General features: G+C 35.3%; 1 protein-coding gene across 3 annotated transcripts in view; it reads right to left on the reverse strand.

The window, feature by feature from the left end:
• samd12 (sterile alpha motif domain containing 12) overlaps positions 1-21,825 on the reverse strand; it is a 117,442-nt gene that overhangs the window by 54,331 nt on the left and 41,286 nt on the right. For all 3 annotated transcript variants that reach the window (XM_015356818.2, XM_015356819.2, XM_015356817.2), the window contains exon 4: positions 16,552-16,692. In XM_015356818.2, coding sequence (XP_015212304.2) covers positions 16,552-16,692 — 141 coding nt within the window. The remainder of the gene's footprint in view (positions 1-16,551; positions 16,693-21,825) is intronic.

Raw genomic sequence — 21,825 nt, forward strand, 5'->3', positions numbered from 1 at the left:
CTTACGAGCCTTTTCAGCTTTATCCTTTGTTACCTTGCTCATACTTTGAAATTAAGTCATGATATGAAAAGCACTAGTAACCCAAAACACTTTCTTGAATTATACTGATTGTTACCTGTTTGATTTTGAAAAAAGTGGGGTACAATGTGATACTGGGCATGCCTAGACAAAGACTCTCCTAGATTATATTGAACTGCAGCCATTTTGTGGTAAATATTGGAATTTCGAAGCCCTGTCACACTTCTTGTTTTTTGAGGAATTCGGGTATGACATATTGCTTATCCATCCCTTCTGTTTTTCAGGCAGTGTTTTCATTGTTTTATTGGAATAAGATAAAAGGGTTTGTTGTCAAGGGCAACTTTAATGAGTCAATATGTCCCAATTATGGACAATATATGGGGCAACTTTAATGGTTCAATATATTACCCAATACAATACAATAATACCAATACAAAAAACCCGAATGCCACATTTCAGATATGACCAGATTTAACCATGAAGCTTTTATACAAAAAATGAAAGGCACTTTACTTCAACTTTATACTCCATAATTCAGTGACATACAGTACGTGGGCAAGGACTGATTTCATCTCTATTATACAGTATTTGAGCTTTACATCTAATCAAACAAACGCATTTTATAGGATTTATTTTACATTGTAGGGCTATATAACAAGACATATAATTAACCAGGAGTGTTAAAATATCAGATGAATGTAGCCTCATGTTCATATTATGTTTGAGATAAAAGAATAATAAATTACTGGCAATAAGTATTTGTTGCAAGTATTTACCCTATTATGTATACTTTGCTGTATAAAAACTGCAGACTGTGTTAAAAATATTTTACTGTAAGTGCTTGAGGTCAATTCAGACTGAGGTTTGAAAATTACATCATGTTGTTTCTATGTTTTCTTTAGAGGCTTCAGTTCTCCCAGTGATACATTAGAAGAGGGTGTAGGAAGTGGTAGACCTCTGGTTTCCATTGCAACATAAGCTCTCAATTAATTTAATTGACCTAATTATCTGCACAACTGGACATATTTAATATAAGGTCTTTGAAAGGTGAAATTTTAGGAGAGACACTTAATTCTAGGTACAGCAGCTATAAAACCTTTTCAGGTCTTGATCTGAACATTAAATTGTTCCAGTTAAACAAATAATTGCATCAAATTAAGCAAGTGGGGACTTGGCTATAACAAAAGCCAGAAAGCCCTTTGTCCCTCCTGGACATAAATGTACTCTTTGTTGAATAACAGGCTAATGGCATTGAAAAGAGGGTACTGCAATCTGACTGTATTTGTTCATTAGGCAGATGTTTCAAGGCAGAAGAATTTAAAACAAACTTAAACAATCTGGACAGCGGTGTCACTAATGAGTGACGGTTCCTAATGCAAAATGCCTTCCGATTAATGATTAGAAAGTTTTCAATAACAGTTAAATCTTCTAAACCCTGTAAACTGTACTTCAAATCAAGCAACAAAAACGGTGTTAAACGACAAAATGAACAAAAAGGCCAATACCAAGACAGGGTGAGAAAAAAAAAATCTTCAGTATATCCTCAATGTAAACTGAAAGGACTTTCTTTGAAATGCTTACACAATGGACCATAAGAATGGATACCAATGAGAGGAGGCCAATTTGCCCATCTAGCTTGATTGGCAGTTAGCAACTAATGGATCCAAAGTTCTCACCCAGCTGTGCCTTGAAAGAAGCCAGGGTATCAGCTTCAGCAACAAGGCTGGGTAGTTTGTTCAATGCTCCTACAACCCTCTAGATAAAGAACTACCACATTTTCTCAGTTTTAAAAGCATTTACACTGAGTTTACTGTACACTTGTGTCCTCCAGTTTGTGTTTCACTGTTAATGAAGTCTGAAGACTGAAGTCTACTGGATTATATTAGTCAATATAATGTAATATTTGTATCAAGTTCCCTCTGAGTGCTCTTCATAACTCTGTTTCAGGTTAAGAAATATTGATTTTCTCTTAATTTTGAAGATTAATTTTATATTAATCTTGTACTAATCACCCTTTATCACAATGGATTTTTCTGCACTTCATTTCGAAAGTGAAAGCTAATGCTACCAAAACACAAAATATGATACCAGCGGCGTATGAATTTGAAATAATTTTTATTGGCAGCAGAAATTAAGACGTGCACACCACTACAATGGATTCCCAAAACAAAAGATGTGTTTCTAAATGCAGGTTGATACGTTTTATTTCCACATTGTCTACTTCATGTGTTTAATCATGCTAGTATAAACATCATTGTGTGCATTTGTTTCCAAACTAAAATGATGAAAGTCTGGTATTTTAATTTCAACCAATTTTACTACATACCTGTAGGTTTTAAAATTTTACTGCACTAGTCAGAAAAAAGGAAAATCTTACATGTTATTTTTGTTACAAAAAAATTAAAAACGTAAATGGAAAGAAACACACAACCCTTTGATAAATGCAGATTATTTTTTGACTTCTTCAGAACTTTTTTTTTTAGTTCTCTAGGCACTAGCATTTATAAGTTCAAAACAATCTTGTACTGCTGATTTTACGGATGAATGGTCAGAATAACTTTGTTGAATTACAGTTTAGAATTGTATAAGCCTTTTCAGGAAACCTTATTCCACAAAAGCTCAGTTGACAAAAAAAATGTCAAGAAATTCCACTGCTTCTTTGCTTTTTATGCTCTGTCTGCTCTGTTCAGAATAATGATCGGAGTAGCTGTTTTTTAGGATGAACACAGCAGCAAGGTAGATGACAAATGAAACTGTAAGACTTAAAATTCTACAATAGTTTTATTTTGCATTGATTCAGCACAAATAACCAACTTAATTACTCTATGCCAACATTTATAATGAGAGCACTCCATGTTTAACTAAGAATTTAGCACTCTGATCTGTCTAGTATTCCCTAACTTTTCAATACGCATTTCTGTGTTTTGGACCAAGATGAAATTTTGATTGACTGGATCGTAATATATTTTCCTGCACTCAGTGGTTCAATTTTCTTTACCTTTGCCAGCTAGAGCCTTTTATCTTTATTTGCAAGCTTAGATGTTCCTTTTTACAGCCAAGCCAACCACAGGGGGCAGCTATTTCATTCCAGTTAAAAACCAAAGCTTATCAAGAACTTCTGGTGGGTTATAGTTTTTAAAGCCTACCGTATATCTGCACTATGCCATGCACTTGTCTCAATCAACAGCCACAGGGTACTATCAGGGAGCAGTCATGGGCATGAGTATATGTAAGAAGAAATTATTTCATCTAGGGGTTCAGACCATAGCAGACCACAAAAAGGAATACTGCAATGGTTTATTAAGTAGCTGAGAAACCTGAAATGTTTTCTTAGAATCCTGAACATGCTGTGCTAGATTTTATAGTGTACAATATAAGTATGATATGTGCTAATTTCAGGACATCAAAGTTTATTTTAAATATTTTCATTATATATTTAGAATATTTAGAACATACTGTTTTAGGCTCAAATTTAATTCTCTGTCTTTTCATAGTACAAGACTCTAGGTGGACCTAACGAGGGCTGAACACCCAAAACGGTATTTTTCTGCTTCTCAATGTGGAACTTACTTTGACTTGTTCCATTGTAGGGTATTTAGCAATCATCAATAATAGTCTTAAGAACAATAAACCTTCAGTTTGGTCATGCAGATACAGTAACAAGAGATTACTGCTTTACTTATTTTTTGCCTATAGCCCCTCTTCCCAATATCAATTTACTGTCTGTTCAGTGTAAGCATCAATTGATCCTGTTGCAAAATAAAAAACAACAAATGATAATGAAGTTTCTTCTCAGAACGATGTTTTGCTCTTTGAATGTATGTTAAATTTTGTGAGACATTCTTTGCTCAGCTGTATGTTGATAGACATGGAAAGTCAAGTCAAGTAGCCTGTCTTGAAAACAAACTAAATTCACAAAAGCCACTTTGCCATTTCATTTGCTTGTGAAATGCCGGAATGAAAGACTGCCTACTGAAGCCCTGTAGCAGTTTTTTCATATTCTTCAACTGTACATATTAGTAAGTGTATTCATTTGTCAAAACTTCTAGGGTAGTCAATATGAATTACAGTAAAACCACTGCAAACACAGAAAGGGAAACTCCTTCTGTTTCAATTACAATACATACTTTCAGTACACACATGCAGAAATACATTACCTGATACATTTTTCAAAGGGATAGACAGAGTTTTGGATATTTTTGTTATTTTCCATTTATCTGCTGCCTTTTGGACCTCAGTCAATTATTGCTAATTCTTCTCCTTTCTTCTCCTTTCTTCCTGATAATAATCTTATTATGTAATGAATCATGTCACATTTAAGAAATGGATTTGTGATTAATGTAAAATCAGTGTGAGGTTATTCTATGCTCCTTCAATTTGTTTTGTTATACTGTCTCTTCAGGTGTTTGAGTGGAACATCTGTGGACGTCAGTGGATTACAGTTTAAGGTTGTGTGCTCACATTACCTTGCACAAAAGCACCTAGAAATCCTTTACTCACATTGAATGAAAGTAATCTCCAATTCCCATTTTTGCAAATGGTGTATTCGGCATCACTTTCGTCAGGTCAAGTTAAGGGTGAACATGTAAGTAAAGATTAATCTGCTTCATCAGGGTGGCTTTAAATTGTGCCCTCATTAACAAATTAAGTAAAAAAATTAAGAATGGTGATACATTGTGACGAAAGCTGAAAGCTTGCTAGAGCTTTCTACCAAGGTCATCATGCTACCGAAGTCTCGCTGTCTTTGTTTGGTAGAACACTGTCCTTCCAGGAAACCAATTAATAGGATTACTGGAACAAACTAATAATTAATTCAAGGCTATCAAAGACGTTGACAACAGGCCTGCTTTGAATGATGAATGAGACCAAAATTAAACAGAGCACCTTGTTTTTTTTTTTTGAGAATACGAAATGACATCAAAATAAAATGTACCAGTATGCCCTACTGTACCTGTAAAAATAGTGAATGAGGTAAAAACAAAACAAAAAAAAAACATCTGACTTTCCCTCCTTTTTTGTTCATATTAAATTGAGTTTGTAATGAAAGTCAAGAGAAAGGGACAACCAATCACTAAACCCAACTAAAAGTAAATAAAGATAATGAATACCCTTTGCCCATGCTTGTCATTTTGGCATCAACCTCCTCCTGGCTACCACAGTAGTTTCTTAACTCATTCCAACTAGAAAGGAGTTCTTACAAATTCTTTCCTTGTGGTCTGGTCAGTCACGCAAGAGGGACGTACTGTACATACTCAATTGCTCAATACTAGGATTATGTCAGGGCTATCAGATTGAAACAATTCCCCAAAATGTTAAATAATTAATCTGAGAGCAAAAGTTTCCCAAAAGAAAACTTGTTAAAGTGCATATACAATAGTCGGACAGTACAAATTCTCGTGTTGCACCATGTGCTGTGGTTTAATCCCAGCTCCAAATGCATGCAGCCTACATTATGTTAATAGATTACTTTAAAATGTCCCTGTGGGCTCATGTGTGTACACTGTAATGTTCTGTCCAGAGTCTAGTCTGGCGTTGTGCTCTGTGCTTCTGGGATAGGCTCCAGGTTACCCTTAACTAGAATCAGTGACTTTCTGATAATGGATGGATGGATTGAGATAAACAGATTTCTCACCCCTTTGTACTGCTGCTTTGACTGCATTTCAATTCTCAGTGCAGCAGTCAGCTCTAACCTATTACACCTAATAGTGCCCTGAGGGATGTTCTAGACAGCTCCTTTATCACATGCTTTTGGTACTCTTCTTAATTTCATAAAATGTAATTTCAGGAAATTCTAAGAAATTCATAAGTTATACATTTTGTGAAACAGAATCACTCAAAAAACATTTTGCAAAAGTAAAGATATGGCAGATGTTTTCTTTGTTTTACTTCATATAAACTGTAAAGTAAAAGTATTTTAATCTGGATTTAATGATAGAAACGTTTTAGAAAACTTATTTTTTGTCTGGCTTTTCTTATGAGTATAAGTTCATAACAGATCGATAAATGTTTTACATTAATGAATTAAACTCCTTTATCTTTAAGGTCTCAAAATAGGAAATTGAAAGAGATTTTTAAAATACTAATATCTAAATACACACAGCAGAGTAATAAAAAACAGATTGGTGGATTCTAGTAAACTTCTGACTTTATATGTGTTTTCTGGTTATCTGAGTGTTTGTCTATAAAAACCTCATTAAAGCCCATCATCCCATCGTAAAGCTTAGGTGTGCAGAAAGACTGAAAGCTGTCAGTCCTTCTAGTTCACAGTAACATTACGAATCATAATTCATTGTAAAACATCTGAATGATTAAATCTAAGGAAAAATACAACTTTTGTGGCATTCTTTCTTTAATGAAGTGAAAGAAAACTTATATTCTAAAATAATAAAGAAGAGAAACAGAAATGGCTCACAATTTTTTTTAATTTCGCTGCATAATTTTGAAATCAGATGCTTATTAGCAAAACTGAAAACAAAATAGTTGAAAAGTTGAAAATAAATTGCTTATGTAGCCCAGACTTTAATACTTAAAGTGCGATATGAAGCATTTCACATTTAACAGACAGGAAGGTGTGGAATGTCATGAGAGCTAGTGTCGAAATATGTACTTTTTCATTTTTTTAAATTAAGAATATGGTAGGATAGTTATTAAAGTTCTGTGAATCACACAGTCTTGTCACAGAGACAGCCCTGCCTCAAATGGCACTAATTGGCAATCTGGCAGTTAGGGCTCATAACAGCAGAAAGCAGTAGGGGAATGCGAACCATAAAATTGTACAGCTGATGAGTCAGAGCATTCACTTCACAGGTCATGAATCATGCCAACTTCTGGAGCATACAGTACCAATGTCAACTCTCCAGTCCCAAGATCCGACAATCTCTATGAGGCACACGACAAAAATGGTAATAAACTAAAAATAAACTACATTCATGACTTGGTAGTCAAAAATGAAAACATTGTATTGCCTTTTCACATTTCTTGCTGATTTATCTGGTCAGGTTGTAAGTACTGTATATGAGGTATCAGTTTTTATCCATGCTCAATTTTTAATGGAGCACTGCCTACGTTGATCTTTATTTTCCACAACCTCTTATATCCATGTATGGTTTTGTCGTTTTTCCTTTGTCTTTTATTTCAATGTGATGCAATGTGTGTTGGGACTGAGCTTCACAACTGGCAAAAAGCTTTTTTCAATCAATCTGAATTTCAGAAAAATACATTCAGACCCACAATGAGAAATACTTTATAGCCTCATAATTAAATAGCATATATAGGGGTATATTTTTATACCTACAGTACATACTGTATATACACATAAAAAAACAAGCAACAGCTGGTAAAAGCTATGTATGTTGTTAGATAAAAAAGAAGAAATCCCAGACCACTCTATTATTAGTAGATTTGACAATTCTACCATATTTTCTATGTAAAACTTCTTTTGTCTTTCCTCATTTATTGTTTCATAAATCTGTGCATGATTTTTGCATCAGTGAACTTCAATTGGCCTTATACAAGCAGTTCCTATGTATTATTACTCATGCACCATAAAGAGTACTTCTTATACCTTTTAAAGAGAATCATCTTTAAACAAAAAGCACAAATAATAGAAACATGTTCTGACATTTATTCCTTCTATCTGCCCAGTGCCATTTAGAAGAATAACTAAAAAGACCTGTTCAACCACACCTCTCTTTTCAGGGTTCAGTGAGTGAGAAGGTTCTATTAGGCCTTCTCAGTAATCTTACCAAACGAATCATATTAGTCACCACCGCTACTGTCATGTCAATCTGAAAGCATGGCACTAAGCTCACAAAACATCCTCTGGAAAAAAAAACAGCAATTCAAACTAAAAATGTCAGCGACTGACTTTTAATTCCAAGAATTGTGAATGAGCACGCCATTTTCAGTAATGTCACTTAAATTTAGGACTGAATTGTTAATAAATCATCATTCTTATGCTGGAGAAGTACACAAGCGAGGGTCAGCCAAGACAACATGCCTGAGCTGGGTTGGAGAGGGTCACAGATCTGACTGGGCCTCACTATGCTGTCACAGCAATTACACACATAATTTCTGAGCGCATGGTTACTAATTAAGGATCTGAGTACAGCATAACAGCTGAAAAATAAAAAAAAGTCACAACAGCAAATCCTTTTTTTTTTATTTTGTTTAATTTGGATGTAAAGAAGTAAGTCTTCAATAGATGTTCACACTTAATTTCTAAAGTTTTAATTCCACACCAGTGTACACGTTTGGCCTAACCTGTGTAGAGGTCCAAGTATAGCTGCCATCTTGCTAAGATATGAGAAGCCACGAACTACATCACTAAGGCAGCATTCAAAGTATTACTTTAATTATCCTCAGCAGTATAAAATGTTTAGGATCACTTACCTGCCCTTTAATCCCCTTTAATCCTTTATCCCATGTTGTTGCAGTATATAATTGGAATAAAAGACTCTTCCTTCAGTGCTTCATGGATTCAATTGCCCTGAGGTGAAATTAAGGAATCTTACTTCCACGGGCTTTTTGTAAAACCCTTGGTCACCTCCAATGTAGCTTTGCCTTCAGTCAATTCTTCACTATTAATTTTCCATCTCCTTTTTTTGTCATCTAAGTACTGTACAATCACAATTGGCCATTTGAAATAATGATTTAAAATTTGATTTCCTTATTCAGTATATTAACATGTATTTAAGTGGTAGATTTTTTATCCAAAACCAAATACATTCATATACTTGTATGGTCAGGAAGCAGAGAGTATAATACTACAGTATATCACTGGTATTAAGAGTATCAGCTTCTCCTGTAATCACATGTATTACCTACTCATTAACAAAAAAAATAGTTTGTACTACAGTGTAATAAATTATTTTATATATAACATACTAATTTATTCAACTACATTCTTCACTTGATTTGGTTAGGACTACATCAGATTCACAAGGGTCCTGCTTCATATTTGCTCAACTGATACACCCAACTGGATATTTTTCATTCAGAAATAAAGATATCAATATTCACAGCAAGACGTTGCGATTACAAAATGCAGCCTATACATTTTTCAACCTCATTACAAGCATCTTCCAAGGCATGTGTACAGTTAGGCTGGGCAGAGGTCCTGATCTTTTACCATATTTACTTGTGAGTTCACAGCTTTTCAGCTTTTTGTTTCTAAAAGAAGCTATACTACTAGTCTACCAATCAAAATCCCAAATAACTACCTTACTCTTTCTTCATTTCACATAGCCCATAGCAAAGAAAAATATTTTGTATTTTGGCTGTACACTTCAGTGCATATTACAGCACTAAAGCCACTTCTTGCTGAGTACAGTATGTAAAATGCCTTGACTTAACTTGTTGCATCATTAAACTTGAAGGACATCCAGGTCCAGGCCACAGAATGAATCAGAGCTTACTAAACAGCAACTTATGCAGTTTGGTTACTGTTCTCGGGCACGGCTCACTTTTCCATGCAAATGAGACAGAGTTCACCTAGAGAGAAGTCACCATGGTTTAAATAAACAATTTCTCACAATAATAAAACCCAAGAAGCTGCTCCATAGTTCCTGAATCTTTTGTAATGCACAGGAAAGCAGCTTAACATCTTATAACCTTAACATGAATTTCCTTTAAGCTGGAAATACTGATATTTCTGTATCAGTTTGTACTGCAAAAGTTAATGCAATACCAAGGGTCAATTATATGAATAAACTTGTTTCCCAATGTACTAGGAACCCTGTTTTTGTACATGACTTAATCTGTGTTATATTGAGTAGGTGTAGCCAGTGCTGATGTATAAAAGTTCTAATTTTTGTGATGGACTAAAACAGATCAAGCTTCATTGGAATACAGTCTTGATGAAGCCAGCACAACACAGTCATAGAGACTACATTTGGCACTATAGAAACATTTTTTTCTCATTAATGATTGCTCAAAAACACATACTAAGTACACGAGTGTTCATACAAATACACAATATTGTCCCAGCATGTCTGAAGAATAGTTTGAGGGTTATGGATGTTGTTACAGCTAAAGGGTCTTTATGTCTTAAGGTAAATGGATTATGAATGCTACTGTAATATGTGTAGCGTAAATCATTAATCCTAAAATACTAACACTTACAGAATCCCGTTGATTCTCCAAACACAGTGATTTTCATGCTTATTGTCTAGGTAGAATACTAATTGGGACGTCAATGTCTAGTCAGATAAATGTGGTTGTAAAGGCATACATAATAGACACTGTGTTTCCCAAGAAAAGTGTGTTCTTTACAATAAATCAAGTAACAGCAACTGCCCATAAAATATAGAAAAGGGCAATGAAAATTATTATTTTTTTCTTTAAAGCAAACCCATCGCTGTTTATTTCGGAAAATGTTACCAGAAATGTTGGTATTAGGATATACCAATACACCGACACACTGGCTTCATAAAAAAGAGGTTTGTATAAAATATGTCTGACCACATTTATTTTTTCCTTTAATTACTTATGTGAAAGCTGTTCTCTTAACCAATGTCACAAAATTGTAGCGGCGTTGCACAACCAATCCCTTCCCTGCCACAGCAAAACGGTTTTAAATGATCTTCAAAATTATTTAAACTTTTTCGACTCTGACTCTTACCCATAAGCACAGCCCCAGTCCCAACAATATTACACATCCTATTCTCATATTATAAACTACAGCAGGAGAGATACTGTATTTAAAATAGAGAGATATATATACAGGATAAGATCAGAAATGAAGAAATCCGTAGACGATGTAGGGTGGTGGATGTGGTTGAGAAGATGCGAGAGGCGAGGTTACGGTGGTATGGACATATCATGAGGAGGGACGTTGAGGAAGTAACAAAGAGGGTAATGGAATCTGAGGTGGAAGGTAACAGGGGAAGAGGCAGGCCTAGAAAGAGATGGATAGATTGTGTGAGAAAAGATATGGAGGTATGTGAAGTGAGTGAGAAAGATGTGCTCGACAGAGACAAGTGGAGAAGAGCAACCAAAGCAGCTGAGCCCAGGACAGTCTGGGACTAAGGCTGTGAAGAAGAAGAAGAGGAAAAAGAGGAAGAAGAGGAAGAAGAGGAAGAAGAGGAAGAAGAGGAAGAAGATATATATATACAGGTATACAATATAAGTGACATAAGAGAATGGGATTTAAGTTTGTTTCAAAATTTGCTTTTCATTATTAAGATACAATTACAGAATAATGAACTTGATTAACACAAAATCACATCTTTGATGAGATATAATTACTTCATTACATGCCTGTTCATTCTAAGAAACTGTAAGTGAATGAAGCTGCTTTATACAAATTACAGACTCCAAAAAGCAGTGTTTCATAGCTCCATGGTACTGTATTAAAACCACATATTCTAAGTACTTAATAAAAATAGAATAGAAAATCTGTATTAACAGATATAACAACATATAACTATATAGTGGAAAGATATGTCTTATGTCTTCTGCACTTTGATCATTTCCAGTTCTAAACTTTCAGACATGGGGTAGAGAGAGCAGCCACTTGGAAGAGCAAAAAAATCTAATCAAAATGGTTTGGATTTATTTTTCTTATAAAAAAAAGGATTGCAAATCCTTAGGGCATTGGAACGGCATTTGAACCACAGATAATGATTCTTCAAGGTTAATTTCACTCCAATCAGATACATATATAGCCTATACCAGTACAGTTCTCAATAGTAAAATGTGTTTTTATTTTATTGGTACACTGCAGCTTCATGACATCTGAATGTTTTTTTAAAATTATGCAATAACACATTATTACTGTTATTATTCATCCGTCACCCCTAGTTACAGTGTCCTTTTCGAATAAAAAAAATGTCTTGTGACACGTGTGCCCATTTGTTCTTTGAAAAATGAGGTTAGCAGTCTATTATGTACCAAAGTACTGTACATGCTTGCATGCTTGCATTCTTGCACAAAAGATAGGAATATGTAACATAACTAATCAAAGCAACACTTTAGTAAAGTCATATACATACCTTAACATTGTTTTTGTAAAGATGTTAGATTTCTTTTCAAGTGCAATGTACACATATGAATACAAATTCAGAAAATTAGAAAACACTTGACTATCAGAACCATCAATTTTCAATAACCAGGTCCTTGCTGAACTACAGCCAAACACAGATGAAAAGAAGGAAAATATCCTGGATGGTATTCCCATCTGACTTATGCATAGTCATTTGTGTTAATGACGAAGCAGTCCTAGTACAAATCTAAGGTTCTACTTTCCTCAATATTCAATGTGTAATTTAATTTCAGTCCATGATAAACTATGCATTGCTTCTAGTGCTGCGGTTATGGTTTATGATACTGTGGTTAGGATAATGTGGTTCTGGCTTCCCCAGTTAAACAAATAAAAATCATTACAGTACAAACCTGTTCATTTTGACTCGTCGCCCCACATGTACATACTTTATCAACTCACCTGTCAGTTGTCAATACCACCACCCAAAGTTATAGTATTCTAAAAGTTTTTTTAAGTGTTATATTTCAGATGCACCGTACAATAATAAATTTGAGAAACCAGAAATGTAAATGTGGCATTATTTTAAACCTCATCTATTAAAAAAAATGGGATGCATCTTAGAACTATGTTTGTTTGTTTTGTTTTGTTGTTTTTTTTTGGGGGGGGTTAATATAAACTAAGCTTTAAAAAACTAGAGACCGGAATTCAAATGTTTGCATAATGAATTTATTTTTTGGTCGGCAAGAGATGTTTTTTTTCTAGTGGTTACTAATATCTGCTTTACTAAAACTAATATCTACAATGAAATCATACACACAGGGAAAATAAGTGGATACATAAAAGGTATCTATTTTGAGATTTTTTTTGCAGCAACACCAAGCTACTGTACATGGCATGGGAAAATCAGAAATATGTGTTTAGGGCACTGTAGGAGAATTGAAAAGTTCAGTGTTCACATGAAAAGGAAGATTTATGTTGAGACTGAGACTTTAATTCTTTCCATGGGAAGTGCGCAGAGCTGAAATGCTTCCGATAAATACAGCTTTTAAAACTTCATTATGATCACGCATGATTCATTTTGTAAATGTCAATTTAATTTATTTTGTAAATATTTCAGTAGTCATGTCATCTTAAGTGTTCCCATAATGAAAGCAATTACACAGATCAAGGTGTGTAATTATGATCTAATAATTACTATGCAAGTCTCAGTTTGCTGAGCCCTACTACCATGGAACTGATGGGAAGGAATGCATTACGTATTGCACATGCAGAGGCAGAAATGCAATACAATGTACTGTAGGACATTTTCATTTATTTTCTACTGTATCTGTATTGTTTAATTTCTGTTACTCTGTAAGATAGGGTGCAGACAACAAGTAATGGTAAACAAAAAGTACATTTGGCAAAAAAGATTCTCGATTGTGAGGACAAAACACCCTAGGTCTGTCACTGAAATTCAAACAAAGCAGTAAGGAAAACTTTATTCAAAATATTTGGAACTTGATAACTTCTTTTAGAATACCAAGATTCTAGCGGTCTCATTTTCCTTCAGAAGTAATCCTGGATAACAGATGTGGTCCATAAAATGTACACCAAGTATCGTTTTTGGCTTCTGTCCAGTAATTTCATGGTTTATCGTGTTATATCTATACCAGAATCTGCAGAAGTATATTTTATTGGAAAAACTGAAATACACTTACAGTAACATACAGTATACCTCATTCACACTCATGACTCATAGTTCTTTAGCATAGTCGCTTCATGGAAAATATCTGTTTCCTTGCTAATTACATATTACTCTCGGTGGCATGTTTGTTTTATGATCTATTTAATGTTTAATCCTACTTCAAAACATCTCAGTTCCTATCAGTCGCTCTGGTCTGCTTCTTTAGTTCACAACGCATATTAGACTTTAATAAACTGGCACCACAACAACAAAACAAACAAAGGATGGTTACACATTTCAACTATGCTATAGCAGAAACCAGCATTTGCTTTTGGAATCTGACAAATCTTCCTCTTGGGATATACACATGAATAGGCATACAGGTCATTTAAGGTACATCAACATTCATCCATTAATACAGCAACACTGCAACAAGTCTTTAAGGTTAATTACTATCTACACATATAATTTTTAATTAGCCATCTGACCAGGCTGTAGCAGCTCTTAATGCCAGGAAGCATTAATTTTGTATGGCCTTTTAGCGTCGGCAGCTTTTTTTAGTTTAAAGAAAAAAAAAAGCCTTTCTGAAAATGTCTTCTATTTTCTACTGCTATATTTCAAGAGCCTTATAAGATGCATCCTAGATTATGAGCGGTTCCGGTTTCTCAACTGGATGGTGTTAAGAAGTAAAACAATGTACCTTTAACGGGTCTTCCAGTATTAAATCAACAAAACACAATTACTTTATACTAATGTAGAGATTTGCTCAAGTCACTTCAAAATTGTCCTCCTTGTTTTACTACATACTGCTGGAATTCACTCTCTGTCTCTCAGGCAGCTACCAATCCCAAGCCACATAGCAGTGAATACTGTGTTGCAAGGTACAATATTTACTGTTCAAATGGATAATTGTTCTCACTGTGCAGTGGTCAGTCTCAAACCCTAGTGGCAGATTTTCCTGTGTCAACACTCTCACACTTTTTTTGACGTTTTCTGTGGCAATGCACTTCTGCGCTGCGCTGCTTCGGTGATTATCATGTTTCCAATTGTCACAAGACTCCTTTTCAGAGCAGCCTCCCTCCTCAGTCACTGCTCAGCCTTTTGCCGTTCTCTCCACTCCTGTCATATTTGTTATCCTTGACCCTCACTTGTTTCTGACTTTGGCAAATTGTGTTGTTCTCTTGGATTTGACGCCTGTTTCTTGACCACGTATCTGCATTAGTGTTTCCCGAACTCCCCACACCTGCCTTAGAATTCTATTTAACCCTCACAAATACCAAGAATTTGGCCTTCCGTTGTGGGAGAACTTGAGGCTATTTAGGGCTTCGAGGTGATTTTGTCACTGTAAAAGGCTCAAGGAGGGAGGAAGCCTCATCGTATATGAAATTATTATTTTTCTCAAAAGAAACTTTTATCTTGTTGCACTTCACACAGCTTCACTGGAGTTTCCTATATGTATATCTTTTTAATTGAAGCATCTTATGCAGGGAATGTCATTTAAAGCACCTGTCTACATCAGCAACTTTTTTACTCTCTCAAACAGCCGGAAACTTTCCAAAAAGACTAAACAGGTGATAAGGAAGAGACAAATGGGCATGCACAATTCCTGAGGTCATTCTGTGAAGCACTGCATATTGAAATATGTACCCAAGAAATACACTTCCCTTTTCCTTTATATTTCACCTTGAAGGCTCTTTTGATTACTATATTTTTTCCAGTTCATTTATTCGTAACCACAAAAGATGCAAACCAGTGACATAATAACTAAAATGAACTGTAAAGAAAATGCATAAACAGAAATGATATAAGCCTGGAAACGGTAGAAAAAAAGGTTATATGGAATTTGGTACTTCCAACATAAGTTGACCAGATTTCCTGCACAAGACTCGGGCCACATCCAAGAGAAAATAAACAACGCGGTTTTATAGGAGTTGCTCCCTAAGGAAGATTTCTACTGTTTGAGCAAATGGAATTGTTTTCATGCACAGAATTAATCCAAACCATGTAAAATCTAAATTCTACTAAAGTGTATCTTATATTAATTATCATTGTATTATATACTGTAAATACAAAGATATAGGCTTAACATAATAGTATTTTCATGTACTGCAACATATCTATAGGACTTTCAAACACGTTTCCTAAAAGTTTGAATCTATTATTTAGTTTTACTTTACTTTAAGTATAGGATTGTAAATAAGTCACAGTGTAATTCAGTGAAGTTTTGAAGTAAGCTCATTCTGACAGCTTTCAGGAGAGTAAAATAATGATGCAAAAGCATATTTTCTGCTGTCCTCTGAATATGAGCATTTATGAGGCTTTTTAATACATCACAAAATCTTTCTGAGCTATTGTAAGTGCTGTGTTTAAGTTAAGGACACTGGGGCACATATTTAAAGACAAAATGGAAAAGACAAATAAGAATATTTTTAACACCAACACAGAATGACGTTTCCACTTTTCGGTTGTTCTGAAATGCCACGTACTGTACTTTTGCTGCAAACATTCCACAAGACGGGTGCCTGACTCCATTATCCAGCACGCGCTGAGCTTAACCCTTTCACACAAAGGCCAAACTCAACAATATCATCCTTTTGCTTCCTGTTTGCTTCTGTTGTTTGTGCGGTGCATGTCGCCTGAAAATACCTCATGAACAAAACTGCATTATGATAAAATGGAAACATCAGATCATTTATTCTTATGTTTGGTTTGTTGATTGGTTTTTCAGGAAAAAGAAAGAATATTACATGGTACCATATACAAGAATTAATTCGTCTCGCTCCAAAACGACCTTAGATTGCCCGGCAATGTCAACTGAACCATGACACTGAAAAGGGTGACATGCCTGTGTGCTCAGGGTGAAATACAGTAAGTATAGCTGTACCTTGTGTTAACAGCTGCAGGTTACGGACCTCTTCTCTCACTCTCAAGTGCAGGACCTGTTGCAGAATGTATTGTCTCTGGCTCTCCTGCAGGATACCCATCCTCTCCAGCTTCTTATCTGTCAGTCTCATCAGCGCCCGTCCTGAGGAAAACAAATGATTCTAGTGTGAATATAACAGCTATTACATTCATGCGAGCTTCGGACTGTCCGGTATAATTACATCCGTGTCCAATATTCAATAAATTAAATTTTCTTAAGTTAATTTTAATATGAATACACATTTTAATTTGACTGAAAGGCAGACACAGAAGTCTTACATACTGTAGTTTGTATAGGCACCAAATAAAAATAAAACGACACGTAAATTAAGAAGGAATGGCTATTTATGTAAAGTAATAAGCACGTTGGAGTAGTGGTCCCTGGTATCCCACTGCTCATACAGGATCTAGGAGCCCTGGAGAATGGTTCTACAGATATGCTTTGCAGGAATTGAGGCCAGCTTACACAAGCTCGTTTTCCATCTTTATGCTGTATTGGCAATGCGAACTGGGGTACTCTCTTCCACTACAATACTAGATTAATGTGGCAAATTACACCAGATGTTCCAGCTGGGAGATCCTGATACACTGGACAGAAATTCCAGCTCCTTTGCCACCCACCAGATTCAATGGCTGTCTAGCAGTGGCCAAAGGAGAGTCGGATAGCTCCACCATGGCCATGTCAATCACCACAAACAGGCCCTCTGGAGTATAGCTATTAACTCTATGCATCATTGCTACAAATGAAGGATAGCAAAAAAAACTGTATACAGTATATAATTAGCTTTATGTATTTAACACCATGGTATACACAGTATTTACAACTGCAGTTTGAAAGCTCTGTAGGCTCATGGAAAAAAATCTTTCCATTTCCATGAATAAGTAAAATGACACAGTAAATCGGCCACAGTGGAAAGACAAGAGCTTAACTAGACAGGACACATTTCTTGTCATGAGAAGTGCCAAACTACAAACTTCAACTGAGGCATAGATGCTGTTTTAAGATGCTCAATGATAGTGGAGAAAAACCACAAATGTGTATTTGTCATTCTCTATCTCCTCGTTCGGATGTGTAATGCTGCAGAGGTAATGCGTGCAGCTCACTCTGCCCCTGTCAGGATTTGAACTTGGTTGCTCATGAGTTCTGAGCAAACACAGCTCCACTCCCTAGACAATGGATAACTCTGTCATGCCCAGAGACTAGGTCCCCAACCAGAGCTGAGCTTGTCCACTGTGTGCCTTTCAGGGGCTGACGTTACTCCTTAACTGGCTTAGTGCATGAGTTCTGTTACATGCCATTCAGTCTCTATAACCCAATCAATACCTACACAGACAGACAACACAATGCAAAGGAAGACTGAAAGGACCACTTTCAAAGCTGTGCTGCATTCTCACATTCTTTCCTGCCTCTTGCCTCTCAACAGAAGGACCATTGGCAAACAATAATAAAATGTATGTATTTGGATCTTCCATGTTGCTGGATTATATAAACATTTGAACTTCCATTAATGATTATGGATATACTAAAGACTTACAAAGCGTCATGTGATAACATAATATTATTGTTTTGGAACATCGTGATTGGCAGGTAAATTTTATCCAGGTATTCAAGATGGTGAGGAAAGCTATTATTTTGCCCTGGGAAAGGAGACACCTAGCTATTTAGATGTCCACTGTGAGAAATTTTGAATAATTCTAACGAGAATTTTGGAATAATGAGACGAGATGTTAGAACGGTTTGGGGTTTAATTAATATTGTGACCACGAACAAAGCCTATAATTAAATTCCTCTGCCCATTTACATGATTGTGAAAAAGAACTTGCAAAGATCATAGAGATTTTTTTTGTAAAAAAAAAGTTTATTAGCATGCTTTCACATTTAATTTTGAACACGAAAATTAAATCATTTTACTCAGAAAATGTATTTTACAACTGCAAATCATGTATCTTGTGGGACGACTTAAGGCATGGCATGATATCCTCACATCTAAATTATGCTAAAAAAATTATTAAAATTTAAAATATTAAAATAAAATAATAAAAATGATATCAAAAATACAGGATTCTAAATTGGTTTGTAATATTTTGTGCAGCTTACTGTGCAAAAGTATTCAGACACTTCCTATGGTGATATGTGAGATTACATCTTGATTCGCACAAATTTTTTAAACCCGAATGCTCAAATCAAAGACTACTAATGGTAAGAGAGGTTACTGCAAATTTCAGCAAAACTAAAGAGAAAAAAAATGAAATATGTTGATTGCCTAGGTGTTCAGTCCTCAATCGTTAGTGGAAACATTAATGGAAGTTTTTTAGAACAGTCTCTACCAATCTTGCACAACTGCTTAGTGCAATCTTTGCCCATTCTCCTTGGCAGACTTGCACAGGTTCACTCACGTTTCTTGGGGATCATATATGGACAACAGTTTTTCAGTGTTAAAGTCTATCTACAGATTCTCAATAGGATTCAAGTCAGGACTTTGACTAGGCTACTCAAGGATATTCACTTTCTTACTCTTAAGATATTCAAGTGTAGTTTGGCCTTGTGCTTGGGATCCTTTTGTCACAGTTTTATGCATTTAGCATGTTTCACTCTTAAATTTGCCAGGACTATCTATGGAGGTGGCAGAACACACACTTTTCAACACAAAATTCTCTGCCCATATTATTTTTTCCATTGTTAACATAATACATGAAAGAACTATTTAGAAGCTTTTTAGCATCTCAGCAGCCCTTCTAGAATTTCTTCATATTCATAGTGTCAAACGTTTACTCCTAAAATGCTTTGGAAATGTGTTTATAATATTTTTCTATAAATCATTTATTAACAATTGAAGAATTCACAGCAAATATCTAATGAAACAATGAACTAATCCCATGAATTCACAGGAAATCCTTTTATTTAATCCTTTTGTTGTCACATAAAGTACTGTACAGTAGGTAGATATTGTTTTAAATAATTTTGTTTGTTGTTAATTTTTGTTTACATAACTTCATACAAAGAAATGTATAATTTTTAACAAATATTTCCTGATGATTGTCACATAAAAGCATCATTACATTTGGGGAGAGAACGATGGAAGCACATAACTCACAGCCGGCATACTAAAGTTTGAAGAAGAGTTCAAGAACATTTGCATCCAAAATCATTGTCATTTTCATATGCAATATGCTGAAGTGGAATGGATTCAAGGCAACATTCTGCTGTCCACATATTCATATAAAACGGTAAGATATATGCATCATTTAATTCAGCACTTTCGAAAGGAGGGAGATAAATGTAACCGACAGTGCAGGAAACCTGCCATGTGAGCATTTCTGCAAATTAATCTCTTGCTTTAGCTTCCTGTGCCTCACCCCAAGAGAAGACTGGCATTTCTGATAAACGATGAGCCTGTGAGCAGACCTGTGTGCCGCTGAGGGATAATTCATTTCTCTTGTGAACTACGCAGCATCCAAACTCAGGCCTTTGAGACCAAATAGTTAGGGAATTAACCTTGCGACCTGCATCATCTTCAAACGTTACAGACATGGCTTTTTAAAGAACATTTGTATGTATGGACAAATAGAGTAGTGTCAGGTGAAGACCCACTTTATGCTTCTGAACTGGGATTTTTTGGAACAACCACATATTTAGATATATGGAATATATCAATAAAGAATTAAAGCCGTTAAATAACTGTAATATGTTTACACCTTCTATTGTTGCATAGCCTGGCCTACACTTCAAAGCTTAGGACTATGCTATTTTAGACATAATGGATACCTACACTGAACTGCTACCGAACAAATCACAGCAAGAGACTAAGGTTGCTCAGTGATTAACTGTTGTTACCAAAATAGAAGGATAAAAAACCCAGTGGCAAAGTTTCATAGAACATGGAGAGGCAGGAATTCAAAATTCAGCAGAAGTAGTTCTCCTTTTCCAGCGCTATTGATTTGTTTTAATGAAGTTGCTGGGAAAGAGTTAATAAATAGAAGCATTTTTGGGTGAATTAATTCTCGGATGGAAGCTGTATTGATTCCCAAGGAGGTTAAAAAGGAAAAGAAAATTTCACCTATCCAATAAACAGGCACTCTGGTTATATATCGACTCATTAATCTTTTATTTTTATGTCTTATTTAGGTCATAAGTATTTTAACAAGTGTAGGAGAGAGGGAATGATATAGTTTTGAGTGAATAATACTGAAATGCAATTCTTTGAACAAATTGTTCCAAATATGCACAAAGTGTTCCCATAAGGATATGAGTCAGATACTATGGTCGAAATTAGATGCTAATTATATTCCAGGATAGGAATCAGCAGTATATATTCTAGTCTGGTACTTTGCTATAATGAAGGTTAATGGAGGGAATGGCATCTTTGTGGAAAGCAAGATTGCATGCTAGTGTGATTGCTTTAAATTAATCTGGGAGCATTTCTTACTACACAAAAGAGAACTCTACTGTGGGTCATTACAAACCTTCGAAAACTACTGGAACTGTGGTGAAAGAAAGACTTTTACCTGATCAAACTACTATGCCAGAAAGGAGTAAAGTTTTAAAATTTCAAAACTTTGCAAATGGCAGTAGGTCTGGTTTTGTATATATGGAGCATCAAAAGAAACTTATTAAAACTGCTACCAACTCACAAACCTATTATCAGGAAAATGGCAAAGTCTTTTATGCAGCAGGTGTACTGACATTTTATTGAACGGAGATTGTTGATTATTTCAGGAGGCTACTGTGAAAGTCACGGGCTAGAAGTGAATAGTGATCACTGTTGGAAACAATACACACTGTTCATATTCGACACTATTGCAGATGCAGTCCTATGGGATCCTGTCCTATTCCTCTCATAGAGCCAGAAAAAGCATGTGCTGTTCACTCGTCGCCAAGTCCCATAAATGTTCAATGGGGCTGATGTCTAGTAGAGCATCACATTCTCACATTTTCAACACATTTTGCACCGGTCACCATAACTAGTTTATCATGGTCGGTGAAGAATGATCAGTTAATGAACATGTACTGAAAAATATTTAATTAATATCTAAAATCCCTATACTTCCATCCATCCATTTTCTAATTGCTTTATCCGAAACAGGTCCACGGGGGAGCTGGAGCCTATCCCAGCCAGCACAATCCCTATACTTAATGTTTCTAAAAACAGATATTAACGAAGAGTGGCAACTTTCTTTTGATGCTCAGTATACTTAAAAATGGGTACTTGGTAGAGATCGTGTACATCCACTGTAG

Source organism: Lepisosteus oculatus, chromosome 10 (assembly GCF_040954835.1).
Source record: "Lepisosteus oculatus isolate fLepOcu1 chromosome 10, fLepOcu1.hap2, whole genome shotgun sequence".
Lineage (NCBI taxonomy): Eukaryota > Metazoa > Chordata > Actinopteri > Semionotiformes > Lepisosteidae > Lepisosteus > Lepisosteus oculatus.